Genomic DNA, 15,079 nt, shown 5'->3' with positions numbered 1-15,079 from the left:
TCCTGCAGATCCACAACTAATTTTCTCAAACTTGCCAATCAACTATCCATTGAACAACATTAATAGGTAATTTACAATGGATGAGGTTAAACATGAAAGCCAACAGTAGTTGTAGTACAAACACAATGCTGGAGAAACTCAGCAGGTCAAACAGTTAATTTATATCTCAAAGATACATAACCAAAATTTTTGGCCTGTGCCCTGCATCAGGGTATGGCAAAATGTCAACAGGCATCCAAACAAATTGCGGGGATGAGGGGGAGGGAAGGAGCATGTGGTGTTGAAGGCTGAACTGTAGTCTATACAGCCATATGTATGAGTTGCTGTTTTCGAGGTGATCCAGAGCTGAGTGGAGATTTACAGCTGAGTGGAGATCCAGTGAAATTGTGTCTGCTGTGGAGTGATTGTGACAATTGGTGAATGGCAGTAGATCTAGACCTTTGCTTAGGTATGTGTTAATTCTGGGAATGACCAACTTCTCAAAGCATTTCATCACAGTAATGAGAATTATACAAAACCCAGAAAAGAATATGAACAGCTAGAAAGGGACAAAAGGGGGCCATGGCAAATATGATTAAAGAAGACCCCAAAGCATTCTACAACATGAAGATCAGAAGGAGGACTAAAGTGAGGGTAGGAATGATTAGAGATAAAAAAAAGTGGGTGGGGGGGGGGGGGGGGGAGAAACATGTGCCTTTAGCCAAAGATAGGGAGATCAGAAATGAATATTTTGCTTTAGTCTTCACAAGGGAGAGGAACCTTGATTAATTGGCTGAAGCATATTGAGGTTACGAAAGAGGAAGAGCTGCATCTTCTTAAAAGTATTCAGATAGACAAGTCCCCAGAACTGGATAGGATATACCCAAGGTTACCTCAGGAAGTGGGGGAAGAGATTGCTGGGGCATTGAAAATTATTTTTGTGTTTTACAAAGCAACAGGAGAGGTTCCAGAGGTTTGGAGAATGTCAAATGTAGTGTGTTTGTTTAAGAAAACCAAGAGGGGAAAATCCTGAGACTAGTGAATCTCAAGTCAGTGGTGGACAAACTATGGATGAGAATTCTTAGGCACAGGATTGTATGAGCATTTAGTGAAACATTGCCTTCTCAGGAATAGTCAGTATAGCTTTGTGAGGGAGAGGTCATGCCTCATGAGCCATATTGAATTTTTCAAGGCGACAAAAAAATTGATGAAAATAGATTGGTGGATGCGGTGTATATGGATTTCAGTAAGGTACTTATTAACAAGGTGTCCCATGATAGACTTATTCAGAAAGTCATGAGGCATGTGCTCCTTGAACTATGACTGCTGGATTCAGAATTGGCTTGCCTGCAGATGGCAGAGTAGTGGACTGCTTGTAGGTCGGTGACCAGCAGCATTCTGCAAGGATGTGTTCCAGAACCCCAGTTCTTTGTGATTTTTTTAATATATAAATGACTTGAACAAAGAAGGATTGGGTTAGTAAGTTTCCAAATAAGATGAAAGTTGGAGGTGTTGTGGATAGTGTACAAGGTTGTCATAGGTTACAATAAGATGAAAGTTGGAGGTGTTGTGGATAGTGTACAAGGTTGTCATAGGTTACAGTAGGATATATATGCAGAATTTAGAATTAGGCAGAGAAGTGGCAGATGGAGTTAAATCTAGATAAGTGAAGTGATACATCTTGGAAGACCGAAAATTTGAAGATAGAATACATGGTTAATGGGAGGATTTTTAAGAATGAGGAGGAACAGAGGAATCTTGGGGTCAAAGTCCATTGATCCCTCAAGTTGCTACACAAGTAGACTGGGTGGTTTAAGGTGTATGGCAAGTCATGAGATAATATTGCAGCTCTATAACACTCAGGTCACATATGGAAATATTGTGTTCAGTTCTGGTTGCTTTATTACAGTAAGGATGTGGAATCTGTAGAGAGGGTACAGGTTAGATTTACCAAGATGCCATCTGGATTACCAAACCTGTCTTAGGAAGCAAGGTTGACAGAGCTAGGGCTTTTGGAGTGACAAAGGACGAGAGGTTACTTTATAGAGGCATACAAGTGGGACATAGATAAAGCCTGCACCTTCTTTCTTTGGCAACATCAGAAAATACCAGAGGACATATGCACAAGGCAAGTGGAGAAATGTTCAGGGGAGATGTCAGAAAGAAGTTTTACACAGACAGTGGAGAGCAAAGCAACATTTCACCTGTGCATCTTCAGGAGTTATCAACTGAATCTGGTGCTCTAGTTGTTCTTCTTCTACATTGGAGAAACTCAATGCAGATGGGGAGATTGATCGTTGAGCACCTTGGTTCTGTCCACTGCAATAACCAGGACCTCCCAGTGGTCACCCACTTTAATTCCGCACACCATGCTCACACCGACACGTCTGTCCAGAAGTTATGACTGACAGATCAAGGCAACCTACAAATCGGAGGAACATCCAATATTCTACCTGGGCACTCTCCAACCAGATGATATTAACATAGACCTCCAGTTTCCGTTAGGCTCCTCAACAACTTCTACAAGTGCATAATTGAAAGCTTACTTGCTGGATGTAAAACAGTGTTAAAATGAATGCAGAGTAAAATACAGAACACTACAAAAATTTATCTCTCCTCCACGAACTACATCTCCTGCTGCCTTGTAAAAGCAGCCAAGATACTGAAGGACCCATCACACCTTGGACACTTTTCTTCTTATTCAGGGCTAGGGCTACTCAGGATCCTTTAAACTAGAATGGTTGGGGGGAGGGAACAAAATAGTACAGAGCAGTAAGGAGAAGGTTAGAATGCAAACAAAGAAAGTTTGTAGTAAGTATTTGAATATGGATGGGCAGGTGATAGAGAAGGGAAATGCTCTGGAAGAAGATGAAGGGCAATTGGCAGGAAAAGTAAATAATGTTGTTATTAAAGATTAGGGAAAACAGGGATTAAAAATTGGGAAATCTCTGAAATTCATATATTTTAATGCCAGGAGTATTGTAAAAAAAAGGTGGATGAGCTGAAGGTGTGGATTGATACTTGGAAGTATGATGTGGTAGCGATTAGTGAGACATGGTTGCAGGAGGGATGTGATTGGCAACTGAATATCCCTGGGTTTCGTTGTTTTAGGTGTGATAGAGTCGGAGGGGCAAGAGGAGGTGGGGTTGCATTGCTTGTCAGGGAAAATATTACAGCGGTGCCTAGGAAGGATAGATTAGAGGGCACATCCACGGAGGCTATTTGGGTGGAACTGAGGAGTAGGAAAGGAGAGGTTACACTTGTAGGGGTGTATTATAGACCACCCGGAGGGGACCGAGACCTAGAGGAGCAAATCTGTAGGGAGATAGTAGATATTTGTGATAAGCACAGGGTTGTAATTATGGGAGATTTTAATTTTCCACATATAGATTGGGAAACACATTCTGTGAAAGGACTGGATGGGTTAGAGTTTGTGAAATGTGTGCAAGATAGTTTTTTTACAACAATATGTAGAGGTGCCGACCAGAGAAGGAGCAGTGTTAGATCTACCGTTGGCAAATGGGATGGGTCAAGTGACGGAGGTTAGTGTTGGCGAGCACTTCGGGTCCAGTGATCATAATGCCATCAGCTTCAATGTCATTATGGAAAGAGAGAAATCAGGGCCAAGGATTGAGGTTTTTGATTGGGGAAAAGCTAGATTTGAGGAGATGCGAAAGGACTTGCAGGGTGTGCATTGGGACAATTTGTTTTATGGGCAGGATGTAGTAGAGAGATGGAAGTCTTTTAAAGATCAGATTTTGAGAGTGCAAAAGCTTTATGTTCCTGTTAGGTTAAAAGGAGGGGGAAAAGGTTTGAGAGAGCCGTGGTTTTCAAGGAATAGTGGAAACTTGGTTCGAAGAAAAAGGGAGGCGTACATTAGATATAAGAAGCATGGAGTTAAGGAGATGTTTGAAAGATACATTGAATGTAAGAGGAATCTTAAGAGAGGAATTAGGAAAGCTAAAAGAAGGTACGAGAAAACTATGGCAAGCAGGGTGAAAACTAATCCAAAAGAGTTCTACAAATATGTTAATGGTAAGAGGAAAGCTAGAGACAAAATTGGTCCCTTAGAAAATCAGAGCGGAAAACTGTGTGTGGAGCCTAGAGAAATGGGGGAGATATTGAACAGTTTCTTTTCTTCGGTATTCACTAAGGAGAAGGATATTGGGAGATGTGAGATAAAAAAAGGAAATTGGGTAAATATGGGGAATATAGAGATTACAAAAGGTGTAGTTTTAAGGCTTTTGAAGAATATAAAGGTGGATAAGTCTCCGGGACCAGACGGGATCTTCCCCAGGACATTGAGAGAAGTGAAGGAGGAAATAGCAGAGGCTCTGGCGGTAATTTTCCAAATGTCATTAGATATGGGGATAGTGCCGGAGGATTGGCGCATTGCGCATGTGGTTCCGTTATTTAAAAAGGGTTCAAGGAGGAAGCCTGGCAACTATCGGCCTGTAAGTTTGACGTCTGTGGTAGGTAAATTAATGGAGAAAATTCTTAGAGATAGTACTTATAAACATCTGGATAGACAGGGTCTGATCAGGAGCACTCAACATGGATTTGTGGGAGGAAGGTCATGTTTGACCAATCTGATTGAATTTTTTGAAGAGGTGACTAGGAATGTGGATGAGGGTAGCACAGTGGATGTTGTCTATATGGACTTCAGTAAGGCCTTCGATAAGGTACCACATGGAAGGTTAGTTAGGAAGGTGCAGTCTTTAGGTATAAATTTTAAGATAGTCAAATGGATTGAACATTGGCTGAAAGGGAGAGGCCAGAGAGTGGTAGTGGATAATTGTCTGTCAGGTTGGAGGCCGGTGACCAGTGGTGTGCCTCAAGGATCTGTATTGGGCCCATTATTGTTCGTTATATACATTAATGATCTAGATGATGGGGTGGTGAATTGGATTAGTAAATATGCAGACGATACTAAGATAGGTGGAATAGTGGATAATGAAGAAGGTTTTCAAGGATTGCAGAGGGATTTGGGCTGCTTAGAAAAGTGGGCTGAAAAATGGCAGATGGAATTTAATGTTGATAAGTGTGAGGTGCTTCATTTTGGTAAGAAGAATCAGAATAGGACATACGTGGTAAATGGGAGAGCATTGAGGAATACAGAAGAGCAGAAAGATTTAGGAGTGACGGTACATCGTTCCCTGAAGGTAGAAACTCACGTGAATAGGGTGGTGAAGAAGGCTTTTAGTATGCTGGCCTTTATCAATCATTGCATGGAATATAGGAGTTGGGAGGTGATGTTGAGATTGTATAAGACGTTGGTGCGGCCTCATTTGGAGTTCTGTGTGCAGTTCTGGTCGCCTAATTATAGGAAGGATATAAACAGAGTGGAGAGAGTGCAGAGAAGGTTGACCAGAATGTTACCTGGGTTTAAGCATCTAGAGTATAGGGAGAGATTGGACAGATTAGGTCTTTATTCTTTGGAGCGTAGAAGGTTGAGAGGGGATTTGATAGAAGTATTTAAGATTATGAAAGGGATAGACAGAATGGATGTGGATAGACTATTTCCGTTAAGAGGAGGAAAGATTAAAACAAGAGGACATGAGTTAAGAATTAAGGGGCAGAGGTTTAGAGGTAACATGAGGGGGAACTTCTTGACTCAGAGAGTGGTAGCCGTGTGGAATGATCTTCCGGGAGAAATAGTGGCGGCGGAGTCAATTGTATTATTTAAGAAAAGGTTGGACAGGTATATGGATGAGAAGAAGATGGAGGGTTATGGGCATTGTGCAGGGAGGTGGGACTAGAAAGGGGTGTTTGGTTCGGTGCGGACTAGAAGGGCCTAATGGCCTGTTTCCGTGCTGTAATTGTTATGTTATGTTTAATAAGGTGTCAAATAAAAGACTTATCCATACAATAATCAGCATAGAGTTGTGGGTGATGTATTAGAATGGACAGAGATTGGTTAACTGATAGAAGTAGAGAGTTGGGATACAGGGGTCTTTCTCTAATTGGGAATCGGTGGTGGGCAGTTTGCCGCAGGGGTTGGTAAAGGGCCTGTAAGTGATCATAATATTAATCAATGATCTGGAAGAGGGGATAGTGTATGTAAGTTTGCTAATTACACTACATTGAGCGGAAAAACAAATTGTGCAGAGGATATGGAGAAGCTGGAGAGAGATAGAGATAGGTTAAATGAGTGGGAAAGGGTCCAACAAATGGAGTACAATGTTGGTAAATGTGAGGTTATTCACATTGGAAGGAAAAATGGAAGATCAAATTAATACTGAAATGGCAACCAATTGCAGTATGCTGCTGTGCAGATGGACTTGCTGGTGCATGAATCACGAAGGGTTAGTTTGCACATATAGCGAATAGAATGTTGGCCTTCATTACTAGAGGGTTTGAGTTTAGGAGCAGGGAAGTCATACTGCAACTGTACAGGGTACAGGTGAGGCCTAATTTGGAGTACAGTGTGCAGTTCTGGTCTCCTTACTTGAGCAAGGATATATTGGCTTTGGGGGCAATGCAGAGGATGGTTGATTTCCAGAGATGAATGGCTAGCCTATGAAGAGAGATTGAATTGTCAGGGACTGTACTTGGTGGAATTTAGAAGAATAAGAGGGGATTTTCTAAACATGCATAAAATTATGAAAGAAAGATAAAGGTAAGTAAGTTCATTCAACTGGTAGGTAAGACATTGCCTCAAGATTCTCAAGATAGTAGATTTAAGATAGAGATGAGAAGGAATTCCTTTTCCCAGAAGGTGGTGGATCTATGGAATTCGCTGCCCATGGAAGCAGTGGAGGCTACCTCAGTAAACACATTTAAGACAAGATTGGATAGATGTTTGCATAGTAGGGAATTAAGGGATTTGGGGAAAAGACAGGTAGCTGGAGATGAGCCTCTCAACCAAGATCTTATTGAATGGTGGAGCAAGCTCAAATGACCTGCTCCATGTTCTTATATTCTCCCTCCTCCCATTGGGAAGAAGGCTTAAGACACACCAATAGGCTTAAAGTCAGTTTCTTCCCTGCAAAATGAACCACATAACACTGAATATATCTACACCAGAAGCAGTCACACCTCTAGCCAGATTAATCCACAATTTGAAAATGGGCATACACACAGAACAATTACAAAAAATGTCAACAAGGTGTAGAACAAATCCAATCTAGCTAATTAATGTCCAATGAAGCATCAAAGTGATGTAAGGTATGATCAAAGCAGTTCTTGTATTGCAAGCATCTTATTCCCTGATGCTTAGTTTATGTTTCACCAGAAAGCTACTCATCCATAAAACACCATTACAACCTGAGTTCAAAGGAGCTGAATTCCAGAGCTGAGGTGTTCCAGTTCATTATCATCGCTGCAGGAGTTTCTCAGGGCAGTGAGCTTGAGCCAACCAATTTCAGCTGCTTCATCCACAGTCCATCTTTCAACAGTTACATGGAGGATTTTCACTTATGATTACACAATGTTCAGTTCCATTTCCAACTCAAGTGAAACAGTCTTTGTCTGCATGCATCTAAGAACTCAACAACGACTGACAGTTGTATTCAAAGTGCGGAAATAACCATTGCCAACTAGACAACTCAACCTCTATGAAGGTTAGAGGCTGGGTATATTAAAATGAATTATTCACCTCTTGTTCAAAGTATTTCCATCATCTATAAAGTGAAGTTTAGAGCATGAAAGCCATACACTCCAATAGCACTTAAGCAACTCAAAAGCATTCAGTACAAAAAAAACAACACCCACTTGATTGGTACACTGGAAAGGATGTACAAAAGATTCACGGAGATATTAAAAAGGCTTGGATAATTATTTTTCCCTTGAAGGATATGCAGTTGTGGGGAGGGATCTTATGGAGTCACAAATTCATACAGCGTGGAAACATGCCCTTCAGCACACCTTGCCCACACCGACCAAAATGTTCAACCCACACACGTTCCGCCTGCCTGCATTTGGTCCGTCTGTCTCCAATCCTATGCCATTCCTGTATTCATTTAAACTTTTCGCAAACATTGCAATGGTACTTGCCTCACCCAACCTCCCTCCAGCTGCCCATTCCATACCTTCACTATCCTCTATGCAAAAAAAGTTACCCCTCAATTTCCTGTTAAATCTCTCCCCCCTCACCTTAAACTTGTGTCCTCTGGTTACCAAATCCCCAACTCTTGGCAAAAGACTCTCTGGATTCACCCAAGTCACTCCTCTCATGATTTTGCATTCCTCAAAGAGAACACCCCTCATCCTCCTGCACTCCCAGGAGTAAAGCCCCAACCTGCTCAACCTCTCCCTATAGTTCCAACCCCCTGTCCAGTCAACATCCTCATAAATCTTCTCTGCACCTTCTCCAGCTGGACAACATCTGTCCTGCAGCACAGTGACCAAAACTGAACACGCCAAATGGGGCCTCACCAACGTCTTTGCAACCGCAATATGACCTTCCAACTTCTATACTCAATACTCTAACCGATAAAGGCCAATATACTGAAAGCCCTTTTGACTACCCCCATCTACCTGTGGTACCACTTTCAAGGTACCATGTACCTGCACTCCTAGATCCCTACCATTTACGGTGTGGGTTCTATACATGTTAGACCTCCTAAGATGCAAAACCCCATTTCTCTGGTGCTATTTTTGGCAACCGTCGACACTATCTACAATACCAGACACTTTAATGGCATCCTCAAACTTGCTAATCACACCACATACAGTTGCATCCAAATCATTGCTGTAGATGACTCACAGCAATGGACCAAGCACCAAACAATCTTCCATCATCACCTCTACTTTCTTCCGTGAAATCAATTCTGCTATCTCTCCTTGGATCCTAGACAATCTAAACTTCCAGAACAGCCTACCATGCGGGATCTTATTGAAGGCCTTATTAAAATCCATAGATACAACACATTGAGGTAATACAATATTAGAGCAGAACTACAAAATATAAATCAGAAGGCATAGATAGGGTGAATAATCATTTTTTAACCCAGAGTAGGAGTCTAGAAGACATAGGTTTTAAGGTGGGGTGGAGAAAAGAGATTTAAAGAGGATCAATTCTTTCAACATTATGGGTATATGGAACAAGCTGCCAGAGGAAGTAGAAGCTGGTACACAACATTGAAAAAGACATTTGGACAAATACATGATTAGGGGTTAAGAGTGACATCAGTCGAACACAGGTAAATTTTTCTGACTCAGATGGGAAACTTAGTCAGCACAGACAAGAAGACCTGAAAGGCCACTTTCCATGACTATATAACTTCTATCTCATTTCCAATGAAAACAGTTCTCTGACTCTCAACTCTGTCATTCTAATTGCAAAATCTCTTCCCAGGAACCATTCTCATGAATTTTAACTGGATCCTCCCTAATAGTTTCACCTCCTTCCTCAGAAAATAGAAACCAAAATTTGTTGATAAAAGCTCAACGAGTAATTTTAGGATTTATCTCCATCTAATAAACAGTTTCCTCAATCTGCCCTGCTGCTTCCAATTATTTACACATACACTTCTGATAAACAGATAATTAAGGAGGCTTGAGTGAAGCATGAATGACTTACATGGACAATTTGGGCCAAGTGGCCTGTTTCCATGCTATGTACCATTGTATTGATATAATCTATACCTCCAGCTCCCTATACTCCTACAGCCCTTTTAGAACAGCATTGCCATTTTATTTTGCTTCTCGTTCTTCCTACAAAAAATGCATCACATCACAATAATCCACAACAAACTGCATCTGCCCTTTCTAACTAGTTTCGTATTGTATGCAAAGCAGCGGCTCAAGGTTGCTCACCACCACTTTAAGGGTGGCCTTGCCAACATGATTTAACTGCTTTAAAAATAAACAAAATCAAATTAGGCATTCCAAATTAAAACCAGAAGCACAATGAAAAACTCAAAAAAATGGCAAGATAGCCTCTATCAAATGGAAAAAAAATAGCCCTTCAATTTGTCATAATTGATACAAAAGCCTCAAGCACATGAAAAGTGAGCAAAATTCAGGAAAAGTTAGTTTGTGATGCCTGAAAAGTGAAGCCAATCTCATTCATCAGCATCAAGAGAAGAAAATAATTTGCTTTCTCCCAAAATCAGGCATGAAGATGTGCAGTTTAACAAAATATTTTTTGCCTGCTCATTTGAGGATAGAGGATAAATAAATTGAACATCCACTTTTTTTTTTTTTTTTTTTTTTATACACCATAGCCCTATGGTAGAAATTTCAATGCTTTCATCCACACCAGACAAGTCCCTCTTTGCGACTTATTCTGTATCTACCTACCTGGGTTAAAATGTAGTTTCGCTGCGCCTCTTCCATGATAATTAGACTTGCATTGATATAATCATTATCTGCTCTCTGAAGCTTAACACGGCTGTGGTCAACTACAAATAAAAAGTAAAAAATAATGAACAGGCGTCAAACCAAAATAATGGACTGTATTATTTTATACTGAATATTTAATTATACAGATATTTTTAAAACTTAGAACTGGTCATTGGATCTCAACTGGAATGTGGATCAACTGATGATGTGAAAATGTCTTCAACAGGCAGCCAATGAGTTAAACAAGATAGAATGAGCAATCTCAAATGAATAGTTTTGTACAGAATGTACTGGCTTTAGTACTGCATGGTTCTAAAAGCAAATAGCCTAAAAGAACTCTCATATTAATTCAACAAGAATAGGGCACTGGAAATTGAACATGAATTAAAGTTATAATTTATTCCAGGCAGACTGAGTAGCCATCACCCCATTCCTGACCCTTCGCTAATTATCACAGACATGTTCCACTTTATAGTGATATCAGGCTAGTGAGTGGCAACATGAAATTAGGTTTCCCAAGATTTTCAGTAAGGTCCAGAAGCTAAGTGAATACCTCTCATTCTCCAAGTCATACTAAAATAGAGGGAACAAAATTTAATGCATTCTCTGGCTGCACTCACAGTGGAAAGGTGAGTAACTGCAGATGAGTTACACATCCAGTAGAAACCTAAGTTGATACATTATAATGTGATGTACATTGCAAGATCCAACTTAGACATTAAAAGACAAGCAATCCAATTAATACCAGGTCCAAGAATGTTTCATTATCAACTAGTGATGAGCCACAATCTGAAACCAGGCATCCTTTATCTCTAATATCCTCAACTCCCTCATCAACTAGTGATGAGCCACAATCTGAAACCAGGTGTTCTTTATCTCTAATATCCTCAACTCCCTCATCAACTAGTGATGAGCCACAATCTGAAACCAGGTGTCCTTTATCTCTAATTTTATTTGATCTCCTGCAGCAGGAACGTGGCCTCAAAATCCATCTCCAAGTAATACTTCTGACCCCCAAATAGGTTGTCAACTTGATTATTACTAATTTTGAATACAAATTGCTTCATATTTGCAGTTTCTATCATCCATTGGAGAAAGTCAATCATACTATAAAATTTTCCTTTATTATCAGAAAACTGTTAAATTACCGCACTGTTAGCCAGGTAACTTCAACTGTATTAAACTATTTCATAAGTTTTGTTATAAATGGAATCTGCTGCAGGAACTCAGCAGGTCGAGCAGCATTATGGGAGAAAACAAATGGTCAACATCCAAAGCTGGAACCCTTCATCAAGACAGATTGTTTTTGCCCCAGATTAAGCATCTTCAATCTTTCATGTTTATGTACTCAGAGGTTCAGTTAACTGCTTGACATTTTCAGCAAAATCAAGAAATAGAAGGGAATACAAAATGGTAGTTGACCTGTTTTTGGTGGCATAAATTTATTAGTTAAATAAATCTAACTCATCGAGAAAGCAGCGCCTCTAACAATACCGTATTCGTGCGAATTATCATTTGAGACAATAAGAAAACCGTACAGATTTCTAATGAACAATATTGAAGTCCATGAATGGAGCTGAACTTGTAAGTTGCATGTGTTATCAACAATTCTTTTGCACTAATAGACATGTTTTGGTATTGCAATTGCATAATTTTCAAACCAGAGGGCATGGGTTAAGGGTGAAAGAGGAAAGGTTTAGGGGGAACATGAGGGGGAACTTCTTCACAGAGAGTGTAGAGCTCGTCGAAAGAACCAAAGACTTGTTGATCCAAACCAAGGCTTTTATTAGCAAACGACAGGAGCTCTTCACAGGTGGCCGACCAGTCCGGAATGATCCGACCTGGCTAGGGACACAACCCTTTAAGGCCCAGACAATAGGAGTGGCTTAGCTCTCAGCCAATCGCTGTAAGCACAGTCTAGGTACAGAAACTATATACACTATGTACATTGGTGATAGACCTGTACTATCACAGAGAGTGGTTGGAGTGTGGAACCAGCTGCAAGATGAAGTGCTGAATGCAGGCTCAATTTTAATATTTAAGAGGAATTTGGACAGTTACATGGATGGGAGAGGTATGGAAGGCTATGGGCTGGGTGCAGGTCAGTGGGGCAAGTTTAAAACAAAAAAGGTTCAGCACAGTCTAGAAGGGCCTGCTTCAGTGCTGTAAATGTTCGATGGTTCCAAAACACATTACAAAACTTTAAAAGCTAACCTTCCTGCTCTGGACATCTGGTTCTGTCGACACACACAACCTAAATACAAAATAGACTGTATACAGTCAAGTCCCAAAGTCAAAATGTGCAATTCCAGAGTAAAAACAGAAAAAAATTGACGAACATCACAAAATGTTTAATATGTTTGTTCCATGTAATCTGAACAGATCGTGAATGACATTTACATATGGGAGTCCACAAGTTGACATCATAATCTCACAAACCCAATTAACACAATTTATAATACTGTACATCTATATTATACTGCGCGACGGTACTTTAAACACAAGCTAAAATTAAAAAGAGAGAAGTTCAAACAGTCTCCCAATGTCTAAAAATGATGGTTCAGTGTAAAAGAGCAAGAAGAAATATTGGGTAAAACACAGGATTCTGTTGACACTGTGGTTAAGTGAAAAAACACACAAATGTTGGAGAAACTCAGCAGATCAAACAATGCCTTTATGTAGCAAAGGGGAAGATTCACCTTGATGAAGGGCTCAAGCCCAAAAACATTGGTGATAGATCTTCCCCTTTGCTACATAAAGACACTGTTTGACCTGCTGAATTTCTCTAGCATTTGTGTGTTTTTTCAAGACAAAAATATTTTTCTGCCCACACATCAAATAAATATTTCTTTACCAGTTTCTCAATGAAATCATGTGATCTAGAATGTTTAGCTTCTTCCCCATAAAAGAATGTTTATTCATTCCAAATAGATTTTTGAACACATTCATGAAACAAAGACTTCAAATGGAATCTTTCAAGTTTTATGACTGACTAAATGCACATTACTGAATTATTAAGACTGTTTTACTGTACAAGGTTTTTATTTCCAAATAATCCAGTTTCCTAAAAAAAGCTTTTTAAAAAAAAAACATCCTAAAGAGGCCAATAAAATGTTCCTAATCATGTTTACAAAGGTTATATTGCAGATGTCAACAGGAAAAGTTCGACACTTTCTGGTAAATCGAAGCTGTGGTGTTCTCGGAAAGATGACATCACCGCTTCAGAAAAAAAAACGAACTAATGTAATATTATGAATATTTCCTGATGCAACCTTGACATGAACACAGCTGCTTAACTATTTTACTGCTGGAACAGAACCTTCATGAACTAGAATAATTTCTTTAGTTTCTTTTAAATTGTTGGCCAAAGGATTAACATTTTATCGCCACATCCTGTGGCTATACTCATTGTGGATATTGTGCAGATTACAGATTGAAAATGTAGAAAATAAGTACAGCATTAGGGCATTTGGCCCTTTAAGTCTGCACTGCCATTCAATAAGATAAAGATTCTTTCAATACCATATTTCTCCTTTTCCTCCTGACTTCGATGTTTTTTGTATCTCAAAATGTATCCATCTTTTTGATTAAAAATATTTAGAAAATTGGTCTGTATGCACTCTTGTGGGAAGAAATTCCACAGGTTCACCAGCAAACAAGAGAAAAAAAATTCCCTCATCTCAGTTCTAAATTCTTGACCTCTGAAGTGAACCTGCAATTCCTTATGCTCCACACCTTCCCCGTTGAGATATGGCAAACATATGAGCCAGTTCAAATGCATCATTCTCTTTCTTTTTTTAAAATAAAAAAATATATTTGCAACCCACCAATACCCAGGATCTAATCTAATAACTATAGAATGGTGGGAATAATTATAAATGCAATAACTATTTCCAAGGTTTTTTTTTTCAGTATGCCAGAATGCAAATTATCAGGCATTTTCAATGCCATCATTTCGCCAGGACTGTTTTTTTTAAACCAACTAATGCTAATTTCTTATAATTCCTCCTCTGTTAGGGAACCATGAATCTAATGTTTTTTGGAAGGTTACTCGTGTCCCCTTCTCTGAAGACAGAACCAAAGTGTTTGTTAGGTTAGTCTGGCATTTCTCTGTTCCCCATGATGAATTCTCCCCTTGTCTAACCACAGCTTTCTGCAGTCTAATTTTATGCTCTCTGGGTTTGTTCTCCAAATTATTTTATGCCAAAATCTAAACCACTCACAATCCTCAGGATTTGCCATTCCGTAGGAAATCTCATGACTCCTCTCTGGATCACAGACGAAGCTTCCTTTGTTAGTTCGCCATACCTTAGGTCCCTTCATAGCTATTTTTTTCATCTGCATCAGTACAAGAGTAAAGGAATTTATTTTGCAGCCAAGCAAATTCTGGTTAGGCCGCACATGAAGCATTACTGAAAGGATGTGGAGGCTTTCGAAAAGGTGCACATGAGGTTTATTAGGTTGCCGCCTGGATTAGTTGGTGTGAGCTATAAAGAGAGGTGGGACAAACTTAAATTGTTTATTCTGGCATATCAGAAGCAGAAGAGAGTCCTGATAGAAGTGCATGAAATGATGAGGCACTGATAGGGTAGACAATCTTTTTCTCTCAAGGTAAAAATTGCCACATACTAGATAAAGTGCATTTAAAGTGAGGGAGAATGGAGAAAGAGTCAAGAGATGTGTAGGAATGTTTATTAAATACAGAAGCTGCCTAAGATAATAATGGAAGCAAATACAATAGTTACATTTAAAAGGCATCAAGATAAGACAAATTGCATACATGCAGGAAATAGCGGGATAGGCATCATGTGCA

At 39.7% G+C, this 15,079-nt stretch overlaps 1 protein-coding gene across 8 annotated transcripts in view; it reads right to left on the bottom strand.

Moving 5' to 3' along the window:
• The window catches only part of LOC138755813 (tyrosine-protein phosphatase non-receptor type 2-like), a 131,762-nt gene that overhangs the window by 54,491 nt on the left and 62,192 nt on the right, over positions 1-15,079 (bottom strand). For 7 of the 8 annotated variants that reach the window (XM_069922475.1, XM_069922476.1, XM_069922474.1 and 4 more), the window contains one exon: positions 10,225-10,325. The exons of the other annotated variant lie outside the window; for it this stretch is intronic. In XM_069922475.1, the coding sequence (XP_069778576.1) occupies positions 10,225-10,325 (101 nt within the window). The remainder of the gene's footprint in view (positions 1-10,224; positions 10,326-15,079) is intronic. 8 annotated transcript variants of the gene reach the window in all.

This window comes from Narcine bancroftii, chromosome 2 (assembly GCF_036971445.1).
Source record: "Narcine bancroftii isolate sNarBan1 chromosome 2, sNarBan1.hap1, whole genome shotgun sequence".
Classification (NCBI taxonomy): domain Eukaryota; kingdom Metazoa; phylum Chordata; class Chondrichthyes; order Torpediniformes; family Narcinidae; genus Narcine; species Narcine bancroftii.
The sequence above is the reverse complement of the archived record's forward strand: the minus strand, read 5'-3'. Positions and strand labels throughout refer to the sequence as shown.